The sequence below is a fragment of the Arachis hypogaea genome, chromosome 12, assembly GCF_003086295.3.
Source record: "Arachis hypogaea cultivar Tifrunner chromosome 12, arahy.Tifrunner.gnm2.J5K5, whole genome shotgun sequence".
NCBI classification, from domain to species: Eukaryota; Viridiplantae; Streptophyta; class Magnoliopsida; order Fabales; family Fabaceae; genus Arachis; species Arachis hypogaea.
Window position 1 is genome coordinate 33,452,478 of NC_092047.1, and position 22,426 is coordinate 33,474,903.

At 32.7% G+C, this 22,426-nt stretch overlaps 1 protein-coding gene across 2 annotated transcripts; it reads right to left on the reverse strand.

Annotated features, from left to right (window-relative positions):
* Positions 1-7,343: 7,343 nt before the first annotated feature.
* Positions 7,344-14,263, reverse strand: LOC112727291 (uncharacterized). 2 transcript variants are annotated; one of them, XM_025776978.3, is made up of 9 exons: positions 13,803-14,263; positions 11,942-12,293; positions 11,231-11,441; positions 11,041-11,109; positions 10,265-10,679; positions 9,287-9,638; positions 8,827-9,037; positions 8,646-8,714; positions 7,344-7,720 (listed from the first exon to the last, which is right to left on the reverse strand). In XM_025776978.3, exons 1-9 carry the CDS (start codon positions 14,080-14,082, stop codon positions 7,496-7,498), a joined length of 2,184 nt encoding a protein of 727 aa, XP_025632763.1. In that variant the 5' UTR covers positions 14,083-14,263; the 3' UTR covers positions 7,344-7,495. The 2 variants fall into 2 exon arrangements, with proteins under 2 accessions (XP_025632763.1, XP_072065257.1); XM_072209156.1 differs by having other exon boundaries at positions 7,398-7,720; positions 8,646-8,683.
* Positions 14,264-22,426: the final 8,163 nt, after the last annotated feature.

A 22,426-nucleotide genomic window follows, 5' to 3' on the forward strand; every position in this document is an offset into this window, starting at 1 on the left:
AATTGTTGAACAAAGGATTGAGATTAAGAGATCTTGTGAGGAGGTGGAGGTCCTTAGAAAAAGGAGGATGGGATACGCTTTGTCAAGATCCTTGGAAGCTTCTTTACCTAGGTTGTCATCCACTCCTTCATTCGAGTGGGTAAAATTCATCTCTATTAGCTTTATTGTCCCACTTGAGTATGGCTTGCTTGAAACGGATGATCAACTTAGGATGCTTTGCGGGATGAAGCGTAAGAGAAAGATGTTTCGTGGTTGGCATTGCAAATCAAGGCTCATTATGGTTGATACGTCAAGGATGAAATGTAAAGGTTGGAATAGTGCCCAACTAGATGGGTCTAGGAGGATTGTTGGGCACTTCATTGAGAATTCATCTTACTTGCCACCCGGATGGATTAATAATGATCAACTTCAAGACGGGTGTGAAAATAAAGTGTGGGATCCCGGTTCGCACAAGGAGAATCAATTTTGGGAGCCCTTGGCTTGTGAAGAACTCCATCAAGGCTTGGAGGCATTACCCTTGAAGAATAGAGCTTATTGGAGACTCAAGCATTGGTAGATGTTCAAGGATGAATTCAAGCACAAGCCACCTTGATGAGGAGCTCCCCATAAGTCCAATTTAAGGACAATAAATAAAAGTGTTAGGTGGGAGACACCCCACCATGGTAAACTCCTTCCATTCTCTTGTATATATACTTAATAAGTGATTTGAGTTGCCATTATAGGTAGTTTTCTTCTTTTCTATACTCTTATACATTTTGTTTTGATTGATAGGTTGTTGTAGTGAGTTTTGATTAGTTTAGATTGTTGTTAAAGTAGGTTGCTTGAAGTGCAAGTTTTATTTGTTTTGTCTTTGAAAATTTTTCAAAAAACTTAAAGATTTTTGTTAAATTTGAATTTTGGTTGCTTTAGAATGTTTATGGTTAGGAGAGTGTTAAATTCTGTTTTTATGCTTCTAAAAAAAATTTTCAATCCACGCTTAAGTACTCATGAGGCTTACGCGTGGATTGCACTTCCGCAACTCCTGGTACAAAAACCCGAGAGTTGTGCAAGATTTGTGCTGGAATTGAGCTGGGAGCACAATCTCAATCCACGCGTAAGCACGCATGACGCTTACGTGTGGATTGTCCCTGCTGCATCCATGCATAAGCACGCATGACGCTTATGCATGGATTCGCGCCCTGTTTTTCTCCTTTCTCCTTTCTCCTTCTTTCTTCTTTTCTTCTTCTTTCTTTCTAGCTTTCCTCTTCTTCCTCTCTTGAAAAAAAAATGAAATAAAAAAATAAAAAAATAAAAAAATAAAAAAATATTAAATAAATAAATAAATAAATTACTCATATAAAAAATTTCTTTTTCTATTCTTCCATTTTCTTTTATTGCATTTGCTCATTTTCATTCATTGCATTTTAATTTTGTTTTTATAGCTTGTTCTCATTTTATTTTTTACGTTTCTCATTTTAATAATGGTGTTGAATTCTCTTACTCAATTGTTGAGACTTTTTTGCATTGTTTTGGTGCTTCGTGACTTGTTTAGCATTAATGATCATATTTATTCCACACATAAGATTAGTGCTATAGTCCTTCCTAATTCATTATTCTTTGTTTTTGTACTTCATTATCATTGAGTTAGGATGGGACCAAATGCTTTCATACTTATCACTAATCTTGTTCGTGTCAATTCTTATTTGAACTTGATGCTCAACATGCTCTTCATGCTTTGACTTTACTCTTGCATCAAGTATTAGTTGATATGCCCTTTGCCTATATTGCTTTCTCACTTACATGCGTATCTAACATGTAGTGAGAACCCTATTTTTATTTGGCATTAGCCCCGCCTATGTTCTATTTGCTTTGATATCTTTGCTATAGGCTTGATTTTCTTTCTTTTTCTCTCCTTTTAGGTTGGCCACCAAGAAAGAAAAAAGAAAAGTTTCTAAATAGGGCAACAAACAAGTTCATCCGCACAACCTTTTGAAGAAGCTCATCAGTTGTTTCAACCCGTCCACCTTTCTCTTCTTTGCATGCACCAAGGATGGTGCAATCTTCAAGTGTGGGGAGGTTCAGTTGATGACCAATCTCCACAGGTAACAATTTTCTTTTTCAACGCCAATGTTAGTTAGTGGTTGTATTGCATGATAGGTTGCATGTTAGTTAAAATTTGTACATATTTTTACCACTTCTTTCTTATTAGGACTACTTGATTAAGGTGATGATTTCTTTTCCAAGAAACTGTTTTTAGGGCACCCTACCAATTTGAAAAATTTTTTTGTTGAACTTGCTTGAAAGAATTTATTTTAGAACATGGTTTTTGAGCTAAGAACACAAGCTTGTGAGTTTTGAGCCTAATTGCGTGGTTACATCTTATAACCACTTATTTTTCCTTCTTGTGTGCAATTGTTCTCTTTCTATTATTGTGATCTTTGATTTGTTTGATTCTTTATGTCCATTATTCCATGTATATATGCATTTATATGATTGAGGCCATCATTTCATGTAGCTCACTTACCCAAATAGCCTTACCTTTTATCCCCATTGTTAGCCAACTTTGAGCCTACAATTAACCCACTTGTTCATAATTTTAGCACATTACAAGCCTTAAAGAGAAAAACAATAAATGTCCTTAATTTGGATCTTTGATTAGCTTAGGCTAGTGTGAGTGTGTATCATTCAAGTGTGGAAAAATTTGGGACATTGGTTGGGAAAAGGTGTGTGTTGTATTGTTGTTGAAAATATTGGAAATTGGGTACATGATCATGTGTTAATTAAATGTAAAACCGTATGCATTGATACTTTTGTATATACTTTATTGCAAAAAGAAAAAAATGAGAAAATAAAAAAGAAAGAAAAAAAATATATGTCGATATCAAAAGAAAAAAAAATATAGAAAGAAAAGAAAAAGAAAAGAAAAGTAATAAAAAGGGGACAAAATGCTCCAAAGTGAAGCTCAATAAAATCAATGCATATGTGTTGTCATCAAGGAAAAAAATGCATGAGTATGTGAAAAAATGAAGAATGGGCAGTTAGGTTTGTTTAGAATTATATAGGTTGTTATATAGGTTAGGTGGGAAGTTTAAGGTAATCAAAAATTCAAATTTCAAGTCCACTTGACCAAATATGCATCCTTACCTTGACCCTAGCCCCATTACAACCTATGAAAAGTCCTCATGATAGTTGTGTGCATGCATGAAATAAATGTTTATTGTTAGATGAAAAACAAATCTTGGAAAGCATGATTAGGGGAGAATTGAGAGAATCGACCCTATACGTTTGAGCGACTAGAGTGCAAACACTTCCGGTGAGGGTTCGATGCTCAATTCCGTGATTCCCGGCTTTCATGAGCATTCTTCTTGCAAGTCTATTTGAACTTCATTTTTATACTTGAATCAGTAGGATTCATGAATCGTCATATGACCTTAGCCCTACCTGTTTATACATGCTCTTGGAGGATTGATTTACTTTTAACCAAGTAGGTAGAATCATTTTGTATTTAGTTACATTCATTTAGATAGGATGCATATAGTTTCTTTGCATTGAATAAATGTTCATACACCTTTTCTTGTCCTTCTTGGTTTAGCATGAGGACATGCTATTGTGTAAGTGTGGGGAGGTTGATAAACCCCATTTTTAGGGTTTATCTTGTGTTGAATTTAGAGGTTTTTTATCAACTTTTCTCCCATTTATTCCCTAAAATAGCATGGGTTTGTAAATTCTCCTTTAATTGTGCTTAAGAGTGAAAACATGCTTTTTAGGTCTTAAAATAGCTAAATTTAATTCACCTTGATTCTATTAGATACCTTGATATATTTGTTAAGTGATTTCAGGTTTAGGAGGCAAATATTGGATTGAGAGAATGAAGAAAAAGCATGTAGAAATGGAGAACTCATGAAGAAATGAAGGAATCGCAAAGCTGTCAATCCTGACCTCTTCGCACTTAATCGATCATAACTTGAGCTACAGAGGTCCAAATGAGGCGGTTCCAGTTGCGTTGGAAAGCTAACATCTGGAGCTTCAAAATGATATAAAATTTGCCATAGTTTCCTGGTGTTTAGGGACGCGTACGCGTGATGTACACGTATGCGTGGGAAGCTGCACATGACTTACTAAAGGTAACTCATGGCCAGCGATTTCTAAAGCATTTTGGGCCCAATCCAACTCATTTCTGATGTTATTTAACCAAAGGATTGAAGAGGGAATGGGGAAATTAGTGACCAATTAGTTTAGTTTAGTTTAGTTTTGGAGAAAAAGTTAGTTTCTAGAGAGAGAAGCTCTCACTTCTCTCTAGAATTAGGATTAGGTTAGATCTAGATTAAAATTTCTTATATCTAGGTTAATTTCATGCTTTGATTTACTTTTCCTTTGCAAGTTCTTCTTCTTCTACCTTTCCTCTCTCTAGTTTAGCATTTAGTTCTTGTAATTCTCTACTTTTATGTTGATGCACTTTTGTTCTTCTATTTTCTCTTTAATGCAATTCATGTTTTGATTTCCTGTATTGTTGATTTGCTTTATTGTTGTTAATTCCTTGCAATTGAGTAGTGTAGATTTACTTTCCTTGCAATTTACTATGCTTTCCTTTTGTGCCTTCTAAGTACTTGACAAAATGCTTGGTTGGATTTTAGAATAGATTTTTCCCCTCTTGGCCTAGGTAGAGTAATTAGTGACTCTTGAGTTATCAAACTCCTTTGTTGATTGATAATTAGAAGTTGCTAATTGACTTGAATGCCACTAAAGCTAGTTTTTCATCATGATTAGGCTAGGACTTGTGGAATCAAGTTAATTCATCCACTTGACTTTCCTCCATAGTTAGAGGTTAACTAAATGGGAGTAATGGACAATTCTCATCATAATTGAGAAGGATAACTAGGATAGGACTTCTAGTTCTCATACCTTGCCAAGAGCTTTTCTAGTTGTTAGTTTATTTCCTTTGCCGTTTACATTTCTTATCTCTTAACTCAAAAACCCCAAAACACACTTCATAGCCAATAACAAGAACACTTTATTGCAATTTCTAGGGAGAACGACCCGAGGTTTGAATGCTTCGGTTATTTTTATAGTGGTTTGTTATTTGTGACAACCAAATGTTTGTATGAAAGGATTATTTGTTGGTTTAGAAACTATACTTGCAATGAGATTTCATTTGTGAAATTCTATACCATCAAAAAATCCATTCATCACTAGGTCCACTTTAATGGGGACTCCTATTGCAGAAGCAATACGCATCATGGACTATTCCTGATAGCACCAGATTGGGAGCCCCGAAACCTGAAACCATACAAGCGTAGACCCGAAGGATTGCTCACATGGACGGAAATCTACTTCCCACTTTTTTACAGCAACATAGTGCCCCTCGATTAACTACGGACCACCAAGCATGACCTTCTCACGATCTTCAGCAGCATCGAATTTTACCATGAAGTGCCCAAACCCCACATCAAGCAAATCAAAGCCATCTTTGATGCGCCAGACCATCCAAAACTTGTATGCAAGAGCTGTATAATTTTTATCAAGGACCTTGATCACCAAAGCTTCCCGATAAGGTTCTGCCAAACAAAGCTTCGCTTCTTCAGTGAAGTTTACACATGGAGGTTGGGGATTACCCTATTTGCCCACCACCGTCGCTATACTATCCCAAGATAGAGATCCTGCAAGTGCAAAGGCCTTTGATTTCTCTGAACCAATGACTTTATCTCTAAAGGAGACTTTTGTAGAATTTGAAAAACCCTTTCGTGAGAAACCCACATTGACACCGGATGCACTCTCATCCACACTTTCTCCCTTATCTCTTTCGACGGCATGGCCGCCATCCTCCCTGTGTTTTGCCATCAAACGTTCACTCCTGCTCTCTCCTTCTCTCATTCTCCCTGAGTACGAAGTACGTACTGTTTCTCTGCTACGGAATATGAATTAAGTTTTAATGCATTGTAAAACAGTTTTACATATATTATTTTATTATATATTACTAATTTTACAATCAAAATGTGCCACATGTCACTCTTTCATTGAATGAAAATCAAATATTTTCCTGCAAAATTAAAGAGCTCTCCTATCTTCTCTCTTCTTTTCTCTATATCTCTCATTCCTTCACTCACTCTATCTGTCTTATATATCATTATCAATGACTAATTATAAATTTAACAATCAAAATATACATGACATTCTCTAATTACATTCAAATTAAATTAAAATTAAAATTGAAATATTAAAATTAAAATATAGCTATATTATATATTACTAACTAATTTAATAACTAAAATGTGTCACATGACACACTCTTACCAATATTTAGAAAAAATATTTCTCTTTAAAATTAGTAAACATCCTTCTTATATTCTCGTATCTACCTCTCTTTTTTTATTTCTCCCTATCCCTCTTTTTTTTTTTTACCGAAGATATGGAGACTCGAACCCGCAACCTCTTAATTGAGTATGGGGAGACTATGCCATTTGAGCTATTGCTTCTTGGCTCCCTATCCCTCTTACTCTTATATAATTTATAATTCATATTTTATATTAGTAATTTGACAAATCAAAATGTGTCACCAAATATTTTTTCATTATAATTAAAATAAAATTTTTTCTTAATTTCCAAAATTACAAACTCCCTCTCTCATTCTTCTTCTTTATCTTTCTCTCTGTGTTCTCTCACTCTCTATTTTTCTCTACCTTTCTATTCTACAAAAAATAAAATTAATAACATAATATAATTTAAATAAAAAATATTATTATATGTATATTTTTTATTTAGTATTAAATTTTTACTACTTATCTTTTTAATCTATTTTTTTACTTCTCTTTCTTCAAATATTTATTACATATAATTTAGAGAAAATATTAATGTTGTGATTAAAAATTAGAATCAAGATTCAATTGTTTAAAAAAAATTTTAAATTAATTTTATAATTATCAATGTAAATTTTTTTATGCTAATATCTAATTATATTTTTATATATATAAAAAATATTATTTTTAAATAACAAGCATAAAAATTAATTATTTCTATTTGTGTAACAAACTTAACACCTAATCAAATATAAAAGTATACACGTTAAATTTTTTCAAATTTCAGATAACGAATGTTAAAATTAATTATTAGTAAAAGAATTAAACTCTTTCATATAAAAATAATAACTAAAAAACTTATTATTTAATTTTGTTTTTATTTACAGGACCTTAGTCTTCTTAACCAATGGAAACTTTTTGTCCCTTACGACTATTTTGTAAAAGTAGTTTAATGTTATAAATTTTTTGTATCATAACCTATAATTTCAGGATCGACGTAATTTTAAAAAATTTATATTCCCGTAATAATATTACGAATAAAAATACTAGTATATTACGTAACACCACATAAAAAAATAACTCTGCGTGAATTGTCATTCAAAAAAACGGATACTATTGAGTGACTGTATAAACTATTTTATACTATTAGTGCATCAAAATTGATCTTTCTCTTTCAATATATATATATATATATATATAATCCTCTATTCTGGTCGAAGTGATTAATCTTCTGGCCTGGCAATAGATTGCCATCCAGTGAAGTACTGAAGAACCTGTTTTAGATTATCTGAAGAAGGTTCCATTGTCCAAGTGGGATAATATTCACTTGGATGAAAAATGTTACTTCCATCATTGTTCTCTGTCATTAGCCCTGACTGTGCTCCATTTATAAACATGTCTCCTTCAGAAATTATGCGGCCACTTGCTTCTTCTCCCTTGTCTGCTGCCTGTGGCAATTTCTCAATTTAGCCTTATTACCAAGATGAGAAGGCACCGAAAATAATTGAGTTAAAATCCCCCCCCCCCCCCTCCCCAAAAATGTTCTCAGAAATTAGATGTGTGCACCAAAAAGAACTCCAAGATCCCTGATTGCATCATATTAATCTTCAAGATTGAAAAAATTGCACCACGTCAATTCCTCATCCCCTTTCTAGCAAGTTACTCCTCACACCATTAGTAAAGTGGCACAAATTCTTCCATGCTAGACTATACAAAACGACGTCGTTTTAGTTTTTGTATCAAATGTTTGATGAAATGATCTTGTTTAATCTTAATGAACCGCAAAACATCTCCACTCCCAAATATGGCCTATGGTTCATTTAAAGTCAAACGACATCGTTTCATCCAACATTTAGAATTAAAACTAAAGCGATGTCATTTCGTTTAGTCTAGCATGAATGGATTTATGCCAAGTCACTAACAACGTGAGTAACTTGATGGAAAGAGGTAAGAGACTAACGTGGTATAAGTTTCAATCTCAGGGACTATTATGCTGCAACTGGGATCTCAAAGACTATTTTGGTGCATGCAGCCAATCTCAAGAACCACTTTAAAGTTTAACTTAAAATAATTTATATAATAATTTATAAGTTTAATTTTAATATAAGTTAAATATAAAATATTTTATATTGTCATCTAATATTTTATATCACCAACATGAATATCTATTTAAAACATTTTTCTACATTGGTTGTGCATAAAAAGTTAAGTTTTGATTGTGATGCACTACCAATGCTAAACGTTTTTGCAGGCGCTCTCGCCATTTTTCTAAGATCATTTAAAAATATATTTGTTAAAAGATAAGAGCTATACCATATTTTCCAGTTCAACCTAAAACATTACCTGGCCACAAAACATAAGAATCAAACATACCTTTTCAGAAAGATACTTAAATGCCACCTTCTTCTGCCCTGCTTCATAGATATTATGTTGTGAGAATATCTGGCATCAACAAACAATGTAAAATTTTCAAGTTATAACTAGCTAATTTGTATGTCATTCAAGAAACTAAATCAAATCTATGTGCAATTCCAAACAATAAACACATAATCACCTGTGATTCCACACTTGCACAAACAGCATATATACCCCAGTTTCTGCTATAATTATTGTAAATATGTACTTTTGCAAATCTAACACGAGGATGCCTCTGTCGAGTCTCATCGAAAAAGCAGTGGTGAATGGTGACCCTTATGCACCTATCCCCAACATGCGAGGGATCTGCTCCGATGAGAATTGTTTTGTTGTGCTTAGAAAAATGACACCTGAATATGTTGGAGTAACACTTCTTCAGTGGAGAGTATTAAGGCCAAATATAAGAGACATAAGGATCTAGTTGATTCTAGAAAGGATTTAATTACAAATTTTTATCAAATATAAGGATCTAATGACAAACTTTTAAACCGTAAGGACCTAATTTAAAAAATTGGTGAAACCATAGGAATTAACAGAGTACTTAAACGATTCAAATATGATGCCAAATGAACAGCCCGAATAAAAGTACTACATCTCACCTTGAAATGGTAATATCCGTGCTTTCTCTAGTGATGTCTATGAGTCCATCGTCGAAATCACTGAGGCTACAACGATCTATCCATATGTGCTTCGAATTAGGCTTGATCTGAATGGCATCACTATCAGGCCCTCTGCCTCCTTCAAACTCTAAATTACAAACTATTACATGCTCACATTCCTTCAGCCGCAATCCTTTTCCGGTGAGTTTAATCCTTCGGCCCCGGCCATCGATGGTCTTATAAGATGATACACTCAAAAATGTAGACAGATGAATTGTGCCTGAAACTTGAAATACAATCCACAAAGGATCTTTTCTGCGACATGCATCACGCAGCGACCCTGGTCCATCATCTGCAATCAAGAACCATGACATTATCCACAAACCAGCTCAAATAATTCACTCTCTTTCCCTTAAAATTTGTGAAATGAGTGAGTTGCACAAGTTGTAATTTTCTTAACAAGAACCTATTGATTGAATGGAATAAAGTAATAGGAATTGTTTAATCATGTCAAGATTAATAAGCATTCTTACAAACAAATTCTCATAATATCTATGATCACTAGAATTTTATATTTAGGCATTATAATTTCCTTTCTATAATCTTCAGCATAAACTCAACTCTGATTTATCTAGTTTTAAATCATTCATTTTTAAGCTTGTCAATGCTGTATGATATCAATTTCTGAAAGTAAAATCATAAATTTAAAGAAAAAGATGCAGACCAGCAATCAGCCTATAGAAGAATATAAAGTCAAATTACCAACTTAATCGTTGAGTTTATTCTTCTATTCCACTAGCATGTGTTTGTTAGTTTTGATTTCGGAGGGAAAAGAAATGAATGGAAGGACTAGTGAGTGTAAATTTTATTCCATTATACACTTCTTCCCTTACCTTCCTCCTTTTCCCACCAAATCATAACTCACAAAACATATCAGTTTCAAAGATCAAAAGAAACATAGCACATTAGGTAACTAACCTGCTAGAGTTGTTACATGATAAAGGGGACCACGGAGGCCACCAATGGCAAAGTGTCCAAATCCCTCGGCCGAGCCAGCAAGTGCTCGGAGGGAGGAGTCCACTCGTGCATAAGGCAAACTGGCTACAATGCTGTGAGTTTGGAATGGATAAATAGGTACTGCTTCATCATGTGCACCGTGTTCAACCGTTTGGTCTAATGGCCTCGCCATAGATTGCCATCCAGTGCAATGCTGAAGAACCTGTTTTAGATCATCTGAAGGAGGTTCCACCGTCCATGCCAGATAGTGTTCCCTAGGATGAAAATTGTTACATTCAAGATTGTTAGATGCTATTAGCCCTGATTGTGCTCCATTTATAAACAAATCTCCTTCGGATATTATGCGGCCACTTGCTTCTGCTCCCTTGTCTGCTGCCTGTGATGATTTAACCAATTAAGTTTTGTTTCCAAGATACATAGCCAGCACAAATAAATTCCGTATTACAGTTCACCAGGCATGTTAAGTAATCAATCTAATTAGTTTGAACAAAAATGGTTGCAGGTAGTGCTAGTTTATGATAGTCAATTTTCAACGAGTAATGTCACTAACAACTTAAACATGTGTAGATCAATTCTTTATGAACTGGTTTTTTCATGCTTTCTTGCTATTTCACAAGATCATTAGCAAATTTATTCAAAGATAAAAGCTATTGAATATTGCAAACAATATTTGTATTTCCAATTCAACTTAAACACCAAAGCATTACTTGAACTCAGAACATATGAACTGGACAAACCTTCTCAGAAAGGTACTTGAATGCTACCTTCTTTTGCCCTGCTTCATAAATATTATGTTGCGAGAATATCTGGTATCAACATACAATTTAAAGTAAAAATTTATAATAGATAATTTGGTATAAATCGTTCAAGACTTGTTTTAACATTGAACCTAAGAAAATCCAATTAATAAAAAACATAATCAATCACCTGGGACTCCACACTTGCACAAGCAGCATATATGCCCCAGTTTCTGGTATAATTGTTATACAGATGAACTTTTGCAAATCGAACGCGAGGATGCCTCTGTCGAGTCCCATCGAAGAAGCAATGATGAATGGTGACCCTTATGCATCTATCACCAACATGTGAGGGATCTGCTCCAATGAGAATTGTTTTGTCATGCTTAGAAAAATGACACCTGAAGATGTTAGAGAAACACTTCTTCAACTTCAGAATATAAAAAAGGCCAAATAAATTTAAGATACTTTACCTTTTGCTTAAAATTTTAGTATATATTGTTAGAGATATAACCATTTATGCTGCCTTCTCCTATTAGTTTAAGCTTTTGGGAGAAGTAATATCATGGTATCAGAGTTCTGTGAACCTCAAAAGAGACTCTTAAGTCTTATTTAAGGGGACGTGCTAGAGATATAACCATTTATGTTACCCTCCTTCTATCAGCTTGAACTTTTGGAAAAAGTAGTATCATGACATCTAGAATACATTGGACGAACTTTAGCTAATCCGGCTTGAGCTGAGTCAAGACACTAGATAGGTTAAAACTCTCTAAGAGCCTGATTTTCCATCCAACAGATTCAAATCCGAGACTTTGATTAAGAGAAACACAATTACGAAATCACTTGAACTATCTAAACATTTCTAAACAAAGAAACCTAGACTACAAGAATTTCATCTCACCTTGAAATTGTAATATCTGTGCTTTCTCTGGTGATGTCTATCAGCCCATCTTCGAAATCACAGAGAGTACAACGATCTATCCATATGTGCTTTGAGTTAGGCTTGATTTGAATGGCATCAACATCAGGCCCTCTGCCTCCTTCAAACTCTAAATTGCACACTATTACATGCTCGCATTCCTTGAGCCGCAATCCTTTACCGGTGAGTTTAATCCTCTGGCCCCGGCCGTCAATGGTCTTGTAAGATGATACATTCAAATATGATGACAGATGAATTGTGCCTGAAACCTCAAATACAATCCATAATGGTTCTTTTCTACGACATGCATCGCGTAGTGATCCTGGTCCATCATCTGCAGTGACAAGAAATATGTGATTACTTGCACACCAAGTCACCTAGTGTTCTGCATTTCTCTTCAACTGGTTCTAGATGATATAACAAAATGACATAAAGAGAAATGCTAAAGAGTTATCAGAATTTATTATTTTTGCCCATCACTTAATTATCAGTTCAATTTTTTTTAGTATAGTAATCCAACAACATATTTTATCTTATATTTTTAAATATTAATGACTAACTGATGGCAAAAAATAATAAATATTAATGATCCTTTAGTATTTCTCTACATAAAAGCAGTGATTTGTGTAGAATTGCATAACAATAAGAGGTGATTGGTTATAAACAATATTCATTCATGTTTATTCAATAAAGTTTTTTTTTTAATATAAATATATAACATATACGTATATAGATGCGATTAGTCCGATAAGATTGAGACTCAACTCTCATCCTACTCGACCCGCACGAAAATCCTATCTGCATCCTAACCTACCCGCTGCGGATCGGGTTGACAACCCTACTCAACTGGATTAAGTCGAGTTGGATACCCGCGAATAAGGTACATATTGCCACTCCTATCTTTTGCTCACTAAAAAAGTGCAATAATATTAAGGACTTTTTTCTAAAATAAACATAGTATTAATATAGAGATACACGTACCAATAGAAAAATCACATTTGCACATATATGGTTAATTAACTAATATGCGATTAAAAAATGAGGGTAAAGTATTAAAATTATTCTAGATTTTTGAATACGTTGCAAAAATATCTCTAAAAATAAAAAATACCTTCAAAATATTTTAGAACATGATAAAAATACCAAACGTATATATATATATATTCTCAAAAAATATTTAAAAATTAAAATTTTATGTAATTTTTTGTAAATATAATTAAAAAGAATAAGACGTTTTGTATTCTTAAAATTTAATAGTTTTATGCTAAATAATTTTTTTATAATTTATTTTTGTTAATAATAAAAAAATCTAAAAATCAAAGTTTTATCTGTTTTTTTATGTACTTTTAAATAATTATTCAAATATTTTTACAAAATTTTAGATTAAATATATAAATAATTTATTAAACATAAAATTTATTTGTATTCATAAAAAAATAATATTCTCTTGATTATATGTGAGACTTTTTATAATATTTTAAAAATACTTTTATCATTATAAAAAAATAAAAAATTATTTTCGTCAGCATCTTACAATTTTTTTTTGGTATGATTCCTTTTTTTTGGTATGATTAGCATCTTAAAAATAGAGAGACGACTTTGATAGTTCATCCTAAAAAAGGATATAAAGTACGGTCAGAACTCAGAAGTACTCTCTCAATGAAGACAGCTAAAAAGCAGACAAAATTTAATCCAGTAGCTAAATTTCGTTTAACGTAAAATACATAAATTAATTAAAACTGAACATTCAAAACTATAAGAAGCATCAACTAAGGAAAAGACAAATTAACCCTGGGAATTATTTGCAAGTGTATGAGGCAAACTGGAAAATTACGAAAGAAACCTGCAAGACTAGTGACACGGTATAGCGGACCGTGGAGGCCGCCGATGGCGAAGCGTCCAAAGCCTTCGGCCTTTGCAGCGAGTTCTCGGAGCGTGGTGTCCACGCGCCCGTAAGGCAAAGAAACCTTATTCCTCACCATCGTCCTATTATTGTGTTGTTGTTGTGGATAATGATGAGCACCATATTTATAGTGTGGAGGAGTAGCAACAGAAGAAGAAGAAGAGTTATTGTTTTGAGAGAGGGAGTTACGGTGTTTGCGATGTGAGTGAGAGTTACCCATTCATGATCATGTTTCTGTTTGGTTTTGTTATTAATTTTGGATGGAAAAGGAAAGTGGGAAACTGAAAAATGAACAGTGAATGATGAATCATAGTCTTTTAAGTTCTAACGAATCTATGGTGGCCACCAATCTCTCTACCTTTTCCTGTCGCTGTTATCTCGCTACCGACACCTCCGTCACTAAATTAAAAATTAAGCTTATTGTTCTGGAAAAACATTTCTTATTTTCGTTTTCCTTTTTATTTTCAAATTTTTATATTTTAAAAAAAATTAATTTAATACATTATCAGTTGTAATTTTTTAAATTAACCTATCATTAAAATTTTTGCCAAAGTATGTACCAGTGTTGGAATTTTCTTCTTCAATTTGTATTGATGGAGGAATGTTTTTTTCTAGAAATACCACAACTAAATCAGTGCAACAAGAACAAATAAAAGGACTAGAGAAAAGAACCCGAAAAAAAAAGAGATTTTGGAAAGAGACAAAAAAAAAATACAAAGAAAAAAAATATTAGCACTATTGAAAATTTTAGAGATCATCACTATTGAAAATTTTAGCACAAGTTTTTTTCTAAACAATATCTCAAAGATCCAATATAATTAAGCATTTTTGGTATATCACTTATCTGTATTTATTTTATTTTGTAAATATTATTGAAATTATTTATATATTTTTTCACTTACAACATTATCTACGTTAATTCAGTTTATCAGAAATAAAATTAAAAAAAAAAAAAGAAACAAACAAGACCTTACTTTAGTTATTGTTGGAACAAACCTTGCAAAAGCATCACATGTTTATGATGTGTAAATTATGTTGCATCTGAATTGAAGTAGATCTACAAATATAAGATGTGTTCATTGAACCCAAGTTCTTAAAGAGTGGTGTGCTAGCCATGGGTGGGATATGAAGCTTTCTAATATATTAATGCAATTTGAGAGATACACATATATTCTGCTTTAAGTGTTTAATTTCTTATTTTGTTGCCAAAGAAATGCAATTTTCTATTATTTTTTATTTATTTTGTTTTATAATTATTTAATTGATATTTCTGTAAATAAAATAATATTATCAAGGTTATAAGCATATATTATCATAATTTGATATATTTCATAATTTTTTAAATTAACCGAGGATAAAAATTGGAGAAAGATTATGACACTAACTAAATTATTTCTTTTGAAACTTGATTTCATCAAAATATCTCAGATAAATTTTGTTTTCATTTAATTATTAAAAGTTAATATATTAATTTTCATTCATCGGTTTTGACAAGATCCATTGATCAAAATAATAAAGATAAAAAAAATAAAAAAGAATTTTTTTAGGCTAGAAGTAAGAAACTGGACCTTTTTAGGAAATACAGAATTTTAATGTCAAATGATTAAATTTAATCTCCTTCGATATTGTTATCAAGGACCAAAATTAACTTCAAATAACAAATTAAACTATAGATGTAAAACAAATAAATAAGTACACAATACACACAGAATCAAATCATTCCTCAAGTGTAATACGTTAAATTGAATTTTTTTGTTGTGTTCTTCCATCACCATTATACTCACTTTTTTCACTTTATCTATCACTTTATCCATCTATAGTCTTTAAATATTGCCTTTGATTTTCACTCTTTTCTTTACTTGTATTCACTTTCTCCTTTAAACTTCATATTTGTGTCCTGTAATACATGTTTTATGTTGCTTGCCTTGTTTTTTAAAATTCTCAACTCTCAATTTGTGTTCATATTTCTATGTAGCCACTTTACAATATATTTATTATCAACTATCATTTTTACACCTTCAAAAAATTAAATTTACAAATAATATAATAGGACAAAAAAATAACTATTCAAAGAATAAATGGTAATTTAATTTACTTAAGTAAATTACGTGGAGAAAGAATTTACCCAATTACACATTTCTAAATACCAAGACGCAAATACATTTTTTCATAATTCCAGCGGTTTACGTTCAACATCCAATACACATAAACTGCTAGTCAAACTACATTTCACAGAAATCGTTGCTGCCTATAGCGGTTTCTGTTATGCCACCAATACACATAAATTACGGTTGCCAGCAGAGGTTTACGTTCTCCCCTAATCCACAACTACTAGTAGCAGTTTCTATAGAATTATAAAAAAATGCATTTACGTCTTAGTACTTAGAAATATGTAATTGGGTAAATTCTTTCTCCATTTAACTTACTTAAGTAAATTGCCAAAAATAAAAGATATAAGATGCTAATATCTTTTCTATTCATAATTGATCTCCGAACTCAAATTTTGGTATCGGAGACTTTTATGTTGGCATCTAGTCAACCATTCTATTTTTAAGAAAAAATTAATAGATGCCGACTATGAATCTCACAGCATAATTTTTTCAAAAAATGATGAACATCCTTTTCATCTTTCGATCGCCTTCGAGTTGTACCATTACGGAAAAGGACGACAGACTTATAATGACATTTGTTAGGTCTAATAGCCTTTAATAAAATGTTAGGGACTTATTTGTCCAACACACATATTAAATATTTTATATTTAGTGATAGAGGGATCAAACTATCTTACAATTAGGGACTTCTAAAGTAAGAAAAATTATTGAGGACCAAAGTATATGATATAAAATTCATTGGAAACCAATTTAGAGTAAAAATTCTTACGTAGCGTTTGTTTTGAGGTACTAGGACAAAGAATGGGAGACTGAGATTTAGTATCATGTTTGTTAACTTAGAGACTGGTACTAAAATTTCAGTCTCTGTTATTAAAATTTCAGTAGTTCAGTATCTCCAAAAAGTGATGACACATGGACTGAAATTTTTGAGAACAGAGACTAAAATTTTAATAACATTTTATACTTAAAATACCCTATTTCAATTAATTAATTCTAACTTTACCTTTGTGCAAATTAAATTAGAGCTTCATTCTTATTTCACTCTCTGTCTTCCATTTTATACCAAACACAATACTGAGACTTATTTCAATCTCTATCTCTCAGTCTCAGTCTCTGTCTCTCTTCCAAACACTATCTTAAGATTTTATATTCATGTGTTGGAATCAAGGTTCTGAAAATTGAATCAGTCATCGAACTGCTCTAGCTATTAATTTACTGGTTTAGTGGTTCAACCGAATCCAGTTCAACCCCAATGTTTAAAATTAGCATTTTTGCATATGGACCAAACCCAATCAATTCTCAATTTCTGGTTCGACTATTCCGATCGGTCGATTTGGTTCGATATCTGGACTTAACTGTTGTAAAATAAATAAGAAAGATATATAATATAAAGAAGCGTAAATAGAAGACTCTAGTATTAATATAATTAGCTCAATAAAGATGATTCATATATTTATTAATATATGCAATAATGAAAAGAGAGAAATAGAGAAACTATTAGTAGTGTATAAAGAGAGAAGGATGTTTTATTCCTTCTGTATATATCTCATATGCTTCATATTATGTTGCTATTTATAAGCACAAAGAAGCTTTACTTTTCAAACATAATTAAATGCAATCACCCTTGGTAAACTAAGTCTCATGGAAAATGGGCATCCACATCAGGTATTCTTATCACAATCCTATCACAACACTCCCCTTAGATGACTATTTAGGATTATGCCTCGTTAAAACCTTATTAAAGAAAAACTCAATGAAAAAAACTTTAATGAAGAAAAAAGAGTACAAAATCCTTTGTAATAGGGTCTGCCTCATTAAAAAACTTTGTCAAGAAAAATCCAATGGAAAAAAACCTGACCAAGGGAAAAAGAGTACAGTCTCCCCCTCTTGTCGACATTATTTAATATCTCGAAATCGGTGCATCCCAATTTGATGTACCAATCTTTCAAAAGAGGATTTTGGGAGTGACTTTGTAAATAAATTTGCCAGATTATCACTTGAGCGGATCTGTTGGACATCAATTGTCCCTTGATTTTGAAGATCATGAGTGAAGAACAATTTGGGAGAAATATGCTTTGTTCTATCACCTTTAATGTATCCACCTTTAAATTGAACAATGCATACTATATTATCTTGAAACATGACAGTTGGAGCTATCTTCTGATCAATCAGTCCACATGATGACAGAATATATTGAATCAAACTCCTAAGCCAAAAACACCCGCGACTAGCTTCATGTATTGCTAGTATTTCAGCATGATTAAAGGATATTGCTGCAATTGTCTATTTCGTGGACCTCCATAATATAGTAGTACTACCATATGTGAACAGGTATCCTGTTTGAGATCTCTCTTTGTGTGGATCAGACAAGTGTCCTGCATCTGCATAGCCAATTAGTTGTGACTTGGATCCATATGGATAAAACAATCGCATATCAACCGTTCCATGAAGATATCGAAAGATTTGTTTGATTCCACTCCAATGTCTTCTGGTTGGAGAAGAACTATACCTTGCTAGTAAGTTCACAGCAAATGATATATCGGGTCGTGTGTTATTAGCAAGATACATTAGTGCTCCAATGGCACTAAGATATGGTATTTCAGAACCAAGGATAACTTCATTTTCTTCCTTAGGATGAAATTGATCATTTTCCACATCCAAAGATCTTACGATCATTGGGGTACTTAGATGTGACTTATCCATATAAAATCGCTTCAAGATCTTTTCTATGTATGTTGCTTGATGAATGAAGATCCCATTTTTTGTATGCTCAATCTGCAGGCCGAGACAAAATTTAGTCTTTCCAAGATCTTTCATCTCAAACTCTTCTTTTAGAGTTTTTATAATTATTGGAATCTCTTCAGGAGTTCCAATGATATTTAAATAAAAAACGTACACATCAATTATAATGAATCCAGATGCAGATTTCTTTATGAAAACACACGGGCAGATATCATTATTCTTGAATCCATTTTTGGCCAGATACTCAGTAAGACGATTATACCACATTTGTCCAGATTGCTTTAGACCATATAAAGATCTTTGTAATTTGACTGAGTATAACCCTTGCGAATATTCATTGGATGGTTTAGATATCTTTAGTCTTTCAGGAACTTTCATATAGATATCACGATCTAATGAGCCGTATAAGTAGGCTATTACCATATCCATTAAATGCATATGTAGTTTATAATATGCAGATAAACCGACCAAATAACGCAACGTTATCACATCCACTACAGGAGAATATGTTTCTTCATAATCTATACCGGGCCTTTATGAAAAATCTTGTACCACAAGTCGGGCTTTGTAGCGGACAACTTCATTTTTCTCATTTCATTTTCTCACAAATACCCATCGGTATCCAACAGGTTTTACATCTTCTAGTGTACGGACTACAGGTCCAAAGACTTCACATTTTGCAAGTGAGTCTAACTCGGCCTTCATGACTTCTTCCCATTTGGCCAATCATTTCTTTGTCGACATTCTTCAACTAATCTTGGCTCAAGATCCTTATTTTCATGCATGATATTTAATGCCACATTATATACAAAAATTTTATTGACAATTGTCTTATATTTCGGTCCCATTTCTCTCCTGTAAAGACATAATTTATTGAGATCTCGTCATTTTCACAATTTTCAGGTACCTAAACGTCTTCTGGCGTTAAAATTATATCAGAATTTCGGACAACTGCAGGTGTCTTTACTATGTCTTTTTCAACAGGTATAGTATTTACCTTTTTTCTTTTTCGAGGATTTTTGTCTTTGGAACCGATAGGCCTGCCATGCTTCTGGCGTGAATTTGCTTCAGTGGCAATTTGTCCGACTGGGACACTAACTCGAATCGGAGCATTTTCAGCCGGTACATAGTATTTAGTAATCCTATTTGTATCAAAAAATGCATCAGGCAATTCATTTGTTATCCTTTACAAATGTATAATCTTTTGAACTTCTAGTTCACATTGCCCTGATCGAGGATCCAAATGCATCAAAGATGATGCATTCCAATTAAGTTCCTTTTTAGGAAGCTTATTTTCTCCCCCTAATGTTGGAAATTTTGATTCATCAAAATGACAATCCGCAAATCGGGCTTTAAATACATTTCCAATTTATATCTCAAGATACCTTACTATAGAGGGAGAATCATATCCAATATATATCTCTAATTTTCTTTGGGGTCCCATTTTGGTGCGAGAAGGTGGTATAATGGGAACATATATCACACACCCGAATATTCTTAAATGGGAAACATTTGACTGCTGGCCAAAAGCTAATTGCATGGGAGAGAACTGATGGTAACTTGTTGGCCTGAAACAAATAAGTGCTGTGGCATGTAAAATAGCATGTCCCAAACCGAGGTTGGAAGATTTGTTCTCATAAGTAAGGGTCTAGCAATTAATTGGAGGCGTTTAATAAGTGATTCTGCTAACCCATTTTGTGTGTGAATATGAGTTACTAGATGTTCAACACTTATTCCATTAGCCATACAATAAGCATCAAAGACTTGGGAAGTAAATTCACCAGCATTATCAAGGCGAATTGCTTTGATTGGATTCTCTGAAAACTCTGCTTTTAATTGAATGATTTGAGCCAGTAATCTCGCAAACGTCAGGTTGCAAGAAGACAATAAGCACACATGTGACCATTTCAAAAATGCGTCTATTAGGACCATCAAATATCTAAAAGATCCACATGGTTGATGAATAGGTCCACATATATCGCCTTGAATCCTTTCTAGGAATTCAGTGGACTCAAATCTAATCTTTACTGGTAATGGCCTTAAAATTAACTTCCTTTGAGAACATGCAGCACAACAAAATTCACTAGATTTAAAAATCTTCTGGTTATTTAGTGAATGTCTATAGGAGTTTTCAATAATTCTCCTCATCATGATTGTTTCTGGATGACCCAATCGGTCGTGCCAAGTTATGAATTCATTTGGGCTAGTAAACTTCTGGCTTACAATGGGATGTGATTCAATTGCACTAATCTTGGTATAATATAACCCAGATGAAAGTGAGGGTAACTTTTTTAATATAACCTTTTTATTTAAATCATGAGTTGTGATACATAAGTACTCATGTTTTTCCTCATTCATTGTCTCAATATGATATCCATTTCGGTGAATATCTTTGAAATTCAATAAGTTTCTTAGAGACTTAGTAGACAATAGTGCATTATTTATTATGAATTTTGTTCCTCCAGGAAATAAAATTATCGCTCTTCCGGAGCCTTCTATCACATTGCCTGAGCCAATAATAGTATTAACATATTCTTCTTTTGGCACAAGATGGGTAAAATATATATTACTTTTGAGAATGGTGTGCGAACTTGCACTATTCGCAAGGCATACATTTTCATTATATGTCCTTGCCATTCTCTTCAAAGACAAATAATAATAATAAAATGACTAAAAGTATATGCACAGTAAAATTATATTCTTAATTGGAATCATTTTTCTAAGAAGTACTGTACATAGTATCATATTCTAAAAATTTTTGTCATTATGATCTTGGCATATTCAGTAATTTTAAAATTCATAAATATAAATATTTTAGCAAACATTATTCATATATATCACAGTTGAAATTCAAATGCATAAAACTTAACAAGAAGTTTCTTACATTATTTATTCACATGAATACTTAACAAACACACACATTAAACTATTCCATCATTGATCAAATATTTCCTTCAGGATCCTCAAAGAAATCAGATAAATCATAATGAGTAGTGTACTTTTCAACATCATTTGAAACAAAATTTGTTTCCTTTTCTTTGTCGTCTTTTTTTAAAGATACTTGATAAAGATCGACTAGGTGTCTTGGGGTACGATAGATACGCGACCAATAGCCCTTTCCACCACAACGGAAACACTTATCCTCTGTCGATTTATTTTGTCCATTGTTTCTTTCTTTATCCCACTTCTGGTGAGATCCTTTCTTGTGAATATAATTTCTTTTCCTTCCATAATTTTTTTGTTACCAAAACCTTGTCATTTACCTCTTCTGGGGTTATGATTTGCCGCATTTACTTCAAAAAATGGGGCGGCACCAGCTGGATGCGCTTCATAATTTATTAAAAGTAACTCATTGGTGCGTTCAGCAACAAGAAGGTAAGAAATTAACTGAAGATATTTTATTTTAAATCATTTTTCTCGATACTGCTACTGCAGGAGCATATTCGAGGCATGGAAGGTCGAGAAAGTTTTCTCTAACATATCGGGCTTGAGGAAGTATCACCATTTTTTGATGATTATACCTTTCTTCAAGGTCTTTCTACAGATTTGCAGGATCTTTTAATGTGAGATATTCATTTTTCAATATTTTTTCAAGATGGAAAATCATAGCTTTGACTTTCATCCTTCTGAGATGTATTATTTTCAGCCTTAATGGTATCTTCAAGATCCATTGAATCAAGATGGATTTTAACGTCTAGAGTCCATGATAAA

What these genes read in the sequence shown, in the direction of transcription:
- LOC112727291 (XM_025776978.3), bottom strand. Translation starts at nt 14,082, where the DNA reads ATGGGTAACTCTCACTCACATCGCAAACACCGTAACTCCCTCTCTCAA. An exon ending in GTGCAAGTGTGGAGTCCCAG is followed by an intron (nt 11,110 to 11,230) that starts GTGATTGATTAT and finishes TGTTGATACCAG; the next exon opens with ATATTCTCGCAACATAATAT. An exon ending in ACGGATATTACCATTTCAAG is followed by an intron (nt 9,038 to 9,286) that starts GTGAGATGTAGT and finishes CAACATATTCAG; the next exon opens with GTGTCATTTTTCTAAGCACA.